Source organism: Cebus imitator, unplaced genomic scaffold (assembly GCF_001604975.1).
Source record: "Cebus imitator isolate Cc_AM_T3 unplaced genomic scaffold, Cebus_imitator-1.0 Scaffold258, whole genome shotgun sequence".
Taxonomy (NCBI): Eukaryota; Metazoa; Chordata; class Mammalia; order Primates; family Cebidae; genus Cebus; species Cebus imitator.
This window is the reverse complement of record NW_016107573.1, coordinates 1,426,294-1,436,709: the sequence shown is the minus strand read 5'-3', so window position 1 is coordinate 1,436,709 and position 10,416 is coordinate 1,426,294. Positions and strand designations below refer to the sequence as shown.

Sequence of the window (10,416 nt, the reverse complement as noted above, 5' to 3'; positions counted from 1 at the left end):
AAAAAAAAAAAAAAGAAAAAAAAAAACAAGGAGTTGGAGCTGATAATCTCCAGGGCCCCTGACATTCTATAAAATTCTTCACATGAGCTATGTTCTGATTCTCTGTTTCTCCCTGTAAGGTCAAAGGAGGCAAATCTGTGAGCTCATCCTCCTGAATCACCCTGAGTGATGGTTTCTGAACATGCAAGCCTGAGGCTCCTGCCCTGTCCTCATTAGCTTCTGTACTGGACACCACCAATTGCCACAGCAGAAAAACTCCCAGAGCCCATAGGGAAAATGAAGGGACAGTGTTCATGGGTGGGTAGTCTAGATCAAAGGCTCCCCAACTCATATCCTGAGATTCACTAGCCTTGAGCACTGTTCATCAGTACAGTTGTTACCACATAGAAGGAAACACCTCCATACTAAAAGCCAGTTTCTTCAAGGTTGCTTATGTAGGGAGAAATCTGGAAGGTCTGGGTTTAATTTTCTTCAGCCTTTATGCCTATGGAAGACCAAAGGGCAATTTACAAAAGAAATGGAATATCCAAGTATCTTTTGCCAAGGTCTGAATTTCAAAATCTAAGGGGCTGGAGGAAGAGAGAAAGCCAGGAATTCACATTTCCTGAGTATCTACTAAGATGCCAGGAAATGGCCTAATGGCCTTCCCATCACCCAGGATGAAAAGAGCTACCTATGTACCTGCTGGATGTCTTTTTTTTTTTTCTTTCTATACAGACAAGGTCTTGCCATGTTGCCAGGGCTAATCTCAAACTCCTGGCCTTAAGTGATCCTCTCGCCGCTTGAGGCATGAACCACCAGGCCCAGCCTATAATCCCCCTTTTATAGATGAAGAAACTGAGGCTTTCAAGTTTAACTTTGGCGCCCTGCTTTTACCTGTGGCCAGCTGAGCTGCTGATAATGGGCAGGCTGCATCATATACAAGTCTTTAGGGGGGAAAATAATCAATTTGTATTAATGGGGCAGAGCAAGGCTGGAAGAGCAGCCAAGGGTAAAGGAACCAGATGCTGGGACTAGACTGGATTAATCTCATCCATTTAGAAGCCTGGAAGCACACTCAATCCCATGTGCCTGCTGTTAATGGTGCCTGTGAGTCCTAGAGATGCAGTGGCTGCTCCCAGCTCCCTTGGGAGACCTTTGAGAGATCACTAGGCCCCCTACACTGACCGTCAGGCAGCCTAGCCCCCTCTCACTGCTTGGGGGTAGAGGGTTGTTAGCCTGGGTGTTGTCTGGCAGCCAAGAAAGAACAAAAGGTTTATTCACTGACTTAGCTCCTCTCCCACAGGGGTGGAGTGGTGTTGACTTACATTTTTTCCCTCCTCTTTTAATCAGAAAATAAGACCTCCTTCTGGGGCTAGTGCAGACACTATGCTTAGCTCCTCAGTCACAGACTGACCCTTTGAACCTACCAGGACAAAGACCCAGCCAGGCTGAGCTTCCCACCCACCCCCATTTACAGCCCTTCCTCCCCTGTTTGAGGAAGACTGATGCCTGCCCAGCCTTCCCAGCCAAGGAAAAGCTCTATCCCATTAGGCAAGCCTCATGACCTTTGGCAGAGTTCAAGTCTTACAGTAACTACCCTGCTTGCTCCAAGGCCAGGATGCGGAGCTGAGCTGTCCAGAGAGAGCAGGTGTAGATGAAACTGCCGCCTGCCTCCAACTTCCTCTCCCAGGGTATGGAAGCACCACAGACCTCATTCAGACTACACAGGTCTTCAGTTATTACTCTGAGCCACTGCTGTTTTCCCAGTCAGAGGCAATGCTGTGCCACACTGCTGCTCAGGAAAAGTTCCCAAGGAGCCACAGGTAATAATCACAAGAGCAGCCAACATTTATTTCCTGCTTTCTTAATAAGTAAGGCCCTACTGTATGCTGCCTCCAACTTCCTCTCCCAGGGTATGGAACACTAATTGTATGCCTAAACTATACTGTCCAATTTCATCCTCACAACAAACCTATGTGGTATCTAGTTTGATCTGTTTCAGAGGTAGGAAGGCAGGGCCGGGCGCAGTGACTCAAGTCTGTAATCCCAGCACTTTGGGAGGCCAAAACGGGTGGATCAGGAGGTCATGAGTTCAAGACCAGCCTGGCCAACATAGTGAAACCCCATCTCTACTAAAAATACAAAATTAGCCAAGTGTAGTGGCGAGCGCCTGTAGTCCCAGCTACTTGGGAGGCTGAGGCAGGGGAATGGCCTGAACCTGGGAGGTGGAGGTTGCAGTGAGTCAAGATCAGGCCACTGCACTCCAGCCTGGGTGACACAGTGAGACTCTGTCTCAAAAAAAAAAAAAAAAAAAAAAAAGGCAAATGCAGAGAAGTTACACCATTTGTTCAAGCAAATGGCAGGGCTGAGATCTGAATCCAGTCTTATCACCAGCAATATTGTCTTTTTAGGAAATAGAGTTGGGAGGATCATCATATCTAACCTGTCCCACCCCCACCACAGTACAGATGAAGAAACTGAGGTGCAGAGAAGGTAAATAATTTGTCCAATGTCACATCCAGAGTAAGTAAAACTTCCAGAACTAGATCTCGTTTCTTCTGCCTTTAAATCCAGGCTTTTTTTTCTTTTTAAGTTTCTATTTTTCCTGCTGTCCTTTGCAATTCAAAGCAAATTTACATGAGGCTACTGGGCCTCTTGTAACACCCTCTTCTCCCAACAAGGCCTCACTGGACTTGTTGAGATACTTATAATCCTTAGACATATGTTACTAGCTGTGTAGCTTGGATATCGTACTTAACTCTGACAGGTCTCAGCTCCTCACTGTAAAATGGTATAACAGTGCTCCTAGTGTGGTTGTGAGGCTTAGTAAAGATAATCAGGAGGCTGGGTGTGGTAGCTCATACCTATAATCCCAGCACTTTGGGAGGCCAAGGTGGATTGCCTGAGGTTAGGAATTCAAGACCAGCCTGACCAACGTGTTGAAAACCCCATCTCTACAAACAAGACAAAAATTAGCAGGGCATGCTGGTGGGTGCCTCTAATCCCAGCTACTTGGGAGGCTGAGGCAAGAGAATCACTTGAACCCAGCAGGTGGAGGTTGCAGTGAGCCAACAGAGCAAGACTCTGTCTAAAAAAAAATTACGATAATCAGGGAAGAGCACATAATAGGGCCTTACTTATTAAGAAAGCATGAAATAAATGTTGGCTGCTATTGTGATTATTACCTGATTGGTGTGCTACTGTTTCTGTTTACATTTAATACTTATAATAATCTTAGATGGATGGGTGTGGAGGGAGGATGTATCTCCATTTAACAGACAAGATACCAAGGCTCAGAGGACACCTGAACCCACACTCAGCCTACAACTGTTTTCAGGACACTCTGCTCTCTCACTTTAGGAAAAGATGGGAGCTTCGAGCTTGTTTGTAGCCCACATGCGGTTTCCTGTTGTACAGTCTGTTCTCAGAACAGTTGTGCTGAGGAAAGGGGTGGTCCGGTCGTTAGTGACAGCGAGTCTGGTGACTGGGTGCCTTGCCCTGAGTTTACAGGAAAATAAATTCTAGGCCTCAGGGCAGTCTCGTGACAGCCTAGAGGAACAAATCTAGAAGAAAAAGACTTCCACTGGGCACCAGAACTGAGCTCAGAATTAAGAATGTTTAGTCAGTTCAAGTACCTGGAAGGCCTGGAAACTGTCACAGAATTGGAGGACAGCCAAATGCCATCCAGTGACTGAGGAAGAAGGAAATATTTCAAGGACTAAACTCAGCCAACGTGGCTTAGGTCTGCTTATGAACTGTAAGGCCAGGGCCACTACATCAATAACTCTGAAATGAATAAGCAAGTATCTCTGGACCCACCAGAAAGCACTACTCTATTACCCACTTTTTTTTTTTTTTGAGACAGGCTCTCGCTCTGTCACCCAGGCTGGGGTGCAGTGGCATGATCACAGCTCACCACAGCCTTGACCTCCCAGGCTCAGGTGATCCTCGCCTCCTTAATAACTAAGACTACAGGCCCCCACCACCATGCCTGACTAATTTTTGTATTTTTTTGTAGAGACAGGGTTTCGCCATGTTGCCCACAGTGGTCTTGAACTCTTGGGCTCAAGAGATCCACCCAACTCAGTCTCCCAAAGTGCTAGGATTATGAGTGTGAACCATTGCGCCTGGTCCATTATCCACTTTTTTTTTTTCTTTTTCTGAGACGGAGCCTTACACTGTCACCCAGGCTGGAGTGCGATGGCATGATCTCGGCTCACTGCAACCTCCCCCTCCCGGGTTCAAGCAATTCTCCTGCCTCAGCTTCCCAAGTAGCTGGGGATTACAGGTGCCCACCACCACACCTGGTACATTTTTTGTATTTTTACTAGAGACAGGGTTTCACTATGTTGGCCAGGCTGATCTCAAACCCCTGACCTCGTAATTTGCCCACCTTGGCTTCCCAAAGTGCTAGGATTACAGGCATGAGCCACCCTGCCTGTCCACACATTTTAGAGAAAAGAAAAACAGCTATCACTTACTGACCACTTACTATGTGCCACACCCTGAGCTAAGTGTCACAAGCCTTAGCTCCACACAATGATCTGGAGTAGGAAATCAAAGCAATTTGCCTAAGGTCACAGAGATAGCTAGAGGACTTCTCTCCACCAAATGCTAGGAGTGCAACCTTGGATAAGGTATATAATCCCCTATTGCCTCAGTTTCCTCATCTGTAAACTGGAGATAACAGCATTTACCTCATAAGCGTGATTATGAGAAATGAGTTAAAGCATGTGCTTGAAGCAGTGTCTGGCATATGACAAATGTTTGCTCACTGTTATTATATCCAACACTTCCCCTTTTTCATCTGTAATGAGAAGTTTGACTACAAGGCCTCCAAAGGTGCCCTGCTGGGTGATCCACTGAGGCTGTGGGCTCAGACATGTACCTTACCTCTAGAAAATGCAGGCTGCATGCCAGACATGGTGAACCATGCCTATAAACTTTGGGAGGCTGAGGCAGGAGGATCGCTTGAGCCAAGGAGTTCGAGACTAGCCTGGGCAACACAGTAAGACCCTGTCTCTACAAAAAATTTAAAAATCAGCCAGGCATGATGGGATATGCCTGTAGTCCCAGCTACTCGGTGGGGATGGATGGGGGGAATCGCTTGAGCCCTGGGAGGTTGAGGGTGCAGTGAGCCATGATTGTACCACTGTACTCAGGCCTAGGCAACAGAGTGAGACCCTGAAAAAAAAAGATAAAATCAAAGAAAGGAAGGAAGGAAAGAAAGGAAACAAAAGAAGGGGAAGGGAGGGAGGGAAGAGGGGAGGAAAGGAAAGAAGGAAGGAAAAATGCAGGCTACTGTGTCACTTTCTTCACTGAAAGATTTCTCAGAACATAGAAGAGAATATTAGACACCCAGGGCTAGAAGTCAAACCTCCTGATTTTGCCCAAGAATGGCAAATAATTTTCCGGAATCAGCCAGTACTATAAAGATGAATGCCAGTCTGGTTTACCATCATGCACCAGTCACTGACTGGCATCTCATGGGACTTTACAAAATAAGCATTCTTCTTCTCCTGCTGTCCCAGCCACAGGTCATGACCTTGAGTTTCACAGGTAGCCTCTTTGGCTTTCTCACATGCGGTGAAGAGTGGCGAACAGACTTTTCTGTTCTCCAACTCACTTTTTTCTTCCCTAGCAGAGGAGTCTCACTGCTTATAGCACAGGAAATTTAAGCCCCAACTGCAAAAAACAGTGGCTGGAAACCTTTTCTAGTAGCAGAATTTTAGAGCTCACAGAAAGAATTCAGTCTCAAAGTCCATGCAATCATTGTTGAGCCTGATTTCTGCAGTGCCACTCACTTCAATGTCGGGCATGTTGGATCAAACAGCAGGGAATTTGCAATCAAAAGAGCTGGGTCTGAATCCAGGTTCTGCCACTCCCAGAGTGTGACTTTGGGCAAGTCTCTGACAGAGGCTTCTTCGTTTGTAAAATGGGGTACAAGAACCCACACCTCACAAGGCTTTTAAAGTGAGGTGTAAAGGCACCAAAGGAAAAGGTTTGTCCAAGGTCAGTGGATAAAGACTAGGACCAAGTCTCTGCATCTTGAGTTGATTTTTAACATCTTGCTTCCTTTTGGGTAAGAAAGCCACAAAGTTTGATTTGACTTTGTGTACCTTCCTCCCCTCCTCCTCTCAAGAGGACCCAGAAGAGAAGCTACTGACCTCTTGTAGGAGTACCCCAAGATGATGCCAGCTCCGATGGCAATGATGATCACCATCATGGTAATGCCCAGCACGTAGCCTGCCAAGGACAGGACACAAGGTCCCATTAGCCAAACCCCACACAATCAACAAATGACATCTCTTGATGAATCCCAACAAGGGCAAGGGTCGGGGGCTGTCATACCCAGAGTTCCCAGGTCCTTTTTCTCCTTGGAGTTCATCCGCACGCGCTGGCTGATCCCAATCACTGGCTGCACAGCTGCCGCCTCACTCCGGGCGGGCAGGGCGTTTGCAGGAGCGAACACCTGCACCTCATCTGCACCTGGCCCTTCAGACACTTCCTCAATTTCTGTCGTGGAGGCTGGCAGGGCCTGGGAGGTTGTCTCTGGAGATGAGGTGGGAAACACCTTTCATCAGGACCTGCCCTGAGTGAATTCCACAGCTGAACCTGGTCCGAGTGTTAGGGGAGATGGAAGTGGGTCACCTAAGAATGCCTCCCTACAGACACAACCTAAAGTCAAACTCTGCCCTACAGGCAAAATCAGGCCTGAGAGGGCTGCACCATCTCAGGGACAAGGCAAATGAGAAGGGAAGGCCGTAGGGAAAGGCCTCTCTTCTGCCTTCCACGACATCATCTGTTCAAATCCTGCTCGGTTGCCGTCTTCTGCAGGGGATCCCCCCACCTCCACTCCAGGAAACCCATGCTTCCTTTGAGCAGCCCACATTTAAGTGCATGCTCTATGCCAATCCTTAGGTGAAATGCTTTATTTTGTGCCGGGCGCGGTGGCTCACGGCGCTTTGAGAGGCCGAGGCGGGCGATCACCTGAGGTCAGGAGTTCGAGAGCAGCCTGGCAAGCATGGTGAAACCCCAACTCTACTAAAAATATAAAAATTAGCCGGGCGTGGTGGTGAACGGCTGTAATTCCAGCCACTGGGTAGGCTGAAGCAGAAGAATCACTGCAACCTGGGAGGCGGAAGTGGCAGTGAGCCGAGATCCGACTACTGCACTCCAGCCTGAGTGACAGAACGAGACTCTGTCACACACACAAAAAAAAAAAAAAAGAAAAAGAAAAAAAGTGCTTTACTTTGATTATCCCATCCAATCCTAGAAAGCTGTCTTGCTGCCTTGGAAGCAAAAAGCCTGCGCTCTGGAATCTAAAAAACGTGGATTCAAATCTGTCCCCTGCCATTGCCTTTGGTAAATTGCTTAAGTTCTCTGAAGCTCAGATGCCCCAAACAGCTTCTTCTCGCGGGGTATGAGCCGCTCCTAAGGGCGCGCAGCTGAGAGACCCAACCACGCCCGGCGGAGAGACCCAGCCCCGCGCAGTTGTTTACAAGCGCTCGCGGCGGATGAGCTCACACGAGCGGCGACGGCGGCCAATAGGCTTTGAGCCCCGCGGCCTGGAGATAGCCCTGGCCAATCGGACGGCGCGGGGGCGGAGCGGGGCCGGCCGGCCTCGCGCGGTCGCACGTGCACGGCGGTGTCTGCCGCTCCCTGTCAGCCCCCGGCGCGGGGATTCCCGGGGTCCCGGGCGGTACCTGGACAGCTCGGGTCCTCGCAAGGCCGTTTCTCAGGGACGCCGGCCTCGCCACTGACGTAGCACCAGGGCCCGCGTGGGTCCTTGTCCGGGTTTCGGCAATAACTGTGATTGCCGGCGCCTGAGAGAGGAGAGAAGGAAACGTGTGCCGGGGCTGGGACCTGGACCGCGGCTGCCGCCCGCTAGCCCCGCCGCCGCCGCCGCCGCCGCCGCGGTCCCCTGGAGGACACTTACCCAACACGGGGGCCGAGGCCAGCCGGCTCTGCACGTCCAGCCAGTTGAGGCAGCGGAGGCCCGGCGCAGGGGAGAGCTGGTCCGCCCGGTACAGGTGGCCGTTGTCCCACAAACAGCCTGTGAGGAAGAGAAGTCCCCGGACACAGAGTAACGGGCAGCGAACGGAAGACGCCCAGCGTGGCGGGCAGGGCAGCCGGGATCACCCGGGCCGAGTCCCAGCCTGGCTAACGAACCCCGGGCCCTGCTGGGCCACCGTCTCCTCCCTTGACAACACCCCCACGCCCCCCACGCCACACCGCACACGCACCTCAGAGGGTTGCTGTGAGGCCCAAAAGAGAAGGAAAGAAAGCGTCTGTGAAGCCCCTAGCCTGTGCCTGGCCCTCAGTCAACGCAAGAGACTGTTAGGTGTTTTTTATTTTTTGAAAGCCGGAAAGCTGTAGAAGTGCAAATGGTTGTTACTCTTGAACTTGTGACCACTTCGGAAGAGGAGATGGAGAGGAGGAGGCCTGGCTTAGGGTCCCTTTGAGAAGATGGGAGTTTTAGGACGGTGGGCATCCAAACCTGACATTTATCACTGTGTTGTAATGCCATGTTACGTAAACTCCGGTGTTCCCTCCTCCACGGATACGGCCACCTTCTGCCCGTTTAACAGGCAATACTCTCTCCAAAGAGAATTCTCCAGGAGCCTTGATTCAGTCAGGCAAAAGATTCAAGAGAGCCTCAAACGGAGTGAACCGGCCTTATCGCTGCCTGAATGAGACTCCAAGCTCCCATTCCCCTCTGCAGGAGAGTCACAGGAGGAGGCTGGGGAAGGAGGACCACACCATGCAAAGGGCTTAGAAAGAATAGGACTTGGGTCGTAGGGGAGATGAACCCCCAAGCTCCATCCACTCATGAGCAAGGAAAGGCAAAGAGAAAGTGGCTTCTTGCCTTTGTTCTTAATGGCAAAGATGGAGCTGCAAGACCCTGGCAAGGAAAAGAGGGGTGGAAAAGCTTTCACAGGACCACAGAAACCACCTAAACGCTTCGTTTCCTGTCATCCTGGCCCTGTTTGGGAAATAGGGGGCTTTACCCCTCCTGCTTCATGAAGTTTTGTTGCGGAAAGGAAAGATTGTAATCTCACCTCCAGATCGGTAGGCTTCTGCTAGGAGCATGTTGCTGACGAGGAATGCCTGCACCCAGGCCAACAGCATCCTTGCCTCCTTCGTCTTGCAGGTGATTGAACGACCAGTGTCCAACCGGGGCCCCCTTGGCAGCGGCTCTGCCTTCCAGTCCCAGCCTTGCAGTCAGACCTGCCCTTGTTATGCTCTTCGGGTAAACAGCCTCTCTTTAGAACTGGGAGCTTCCCAGCTAGCTTGCTGCAGCGCGAGCTGTTTTTCAGCTGAAAGGCGCCCCCTGGGTCCTAAGCCTCCTAGGCCATGCAAAATCTAACTCTGAGCCAAGAAAGGAACTCAGCCAAGAAGAGAGGCAGAGAAGTGCTGGTTGTGCTTAGCAGCCGATGATTTTGAGACCTGCGAGGCCACATCCCCAGGGTTTTTCATCTCTTCTGTTTCCATTTGTGTGAGTACAGAAAGATTAATTCTATCAAGGGGCATCATGGGATGTGGGAAATTATAACCACTAAAACACAGAACACTTTAGGGAGCGTGCACCCAGGAGTAATTCATGACCAGTTAGGGGGCAAAAATAAGAGTATCTGGTGGGAGGGGGGACTATCACTTTATACCCATTCTTGAAAAAGAAAAAGGGCCTTTGTAGTTTATATGTTTATGAACACACTTAAAAAAAGTATAACTTGGCCAGGGTCAAATCTGTCACATTGCTTTTTCTTACATTTGAGGTTTTTGGGGGATATTGTATATAGTAGGAATTTAGGAGTTTCCTTAGTTGAAAACACATGTTATGCAAACACGGAAAAATTTGCTCAGCTACACTGTAATAGTCTACCCTTTCTACCAGCCCTGAATTATATAGAGGAAGTTAAGTAAAATGTTTGCTTCCCCCCCCATAGGAAATCCATTTGTTGTAATTTAGATCCATCATTAAATCTCACCATATCCATTTGACTTAGGCCTTTTGGAGTTAGGCAGAAGGGCCCTTCTTCCTGTTTGGCTGACAGTTCAAGTTCCCAGGCAGTCTCAGTAAACTGAGAGATAGAGCAGAGTTATTTGCCAAGACTACCGTGTGACTCAGTCGGATCCCAAAATAGAAATGGGAGACTCTGTTTCGATCTTGCAGGCAGTAATTTAAGGAGGAAAACAACTTTACTAAATATATATATATATATATTTTTTTTTTTTTGAGATGGAGTTTCACTTTGTCACCAGGCTGAAGTGCAGTAGTGCCATCTTGGCTTACTGCAGCCTCTGCCTCCCAGGTTCAAGTGATTTTCCTGCTTCAACCTCCTGAGTAGCTGGGATTAAAGGTATGTGCTACCACACCTGGCTAATTTTATTTTATTTTTGTATTTTTTTTTTGTAGAGACAGGGTTTCGC

General features: G+C 49.2%; 1 protein-coding gene across 6 annotated transcripts in view; it reads right to left on the bottom strand.

Annotated features, from left to right (window-relative positions):
- Window positions 1–10,128, bottom strand: part of PIK3IP1 (phosphoinositide-3-kinase interacting protein 1) — a 28,795-nt gene extending 18,667 nt beyond the window's left edge. For 3 of the 6 annotated variants that reach the window (XR_001816761.2, XR_001816760.2, XM_017499549.2), the window contains exons 1-5: window positions 9,045–10,126; window positions 7,922–8,038; window positions 7,689–7,808; window positions 6,334–6,534; window positions 6,150–6,228 (exon numbers count right to left, since the gene is read on the bottom strand). Coding sequence is in view for 4 of the 6 variants with exons in the window: in XM_017499549.2 (XP_017355038.1) it covers window positions 6,150–6,228; window positions 6,334–6,534; window positions 7,689–7,808; window positions 7,922–8,038; window positions 9,045–9,114 (587 nt within the window). In the remaining 2 variants the exon portion in view is untranslated. Of the gene's footprint in view, window positions 1–6,149; window positions 6,229–6,333; window positions 6,535–7,688; window positions 7,809–7,921; window positions 8,039–9,044 lie in introns of all 6 variants that reach the window. The other 3 variants (XM_017499550.2, XM_017499548.2, XM_017499551.2) reach the window with 3 other exon arrangements.
- Between the last annotated feature and the right edge of the window lie 288 nt (window positions 10,129–10,416).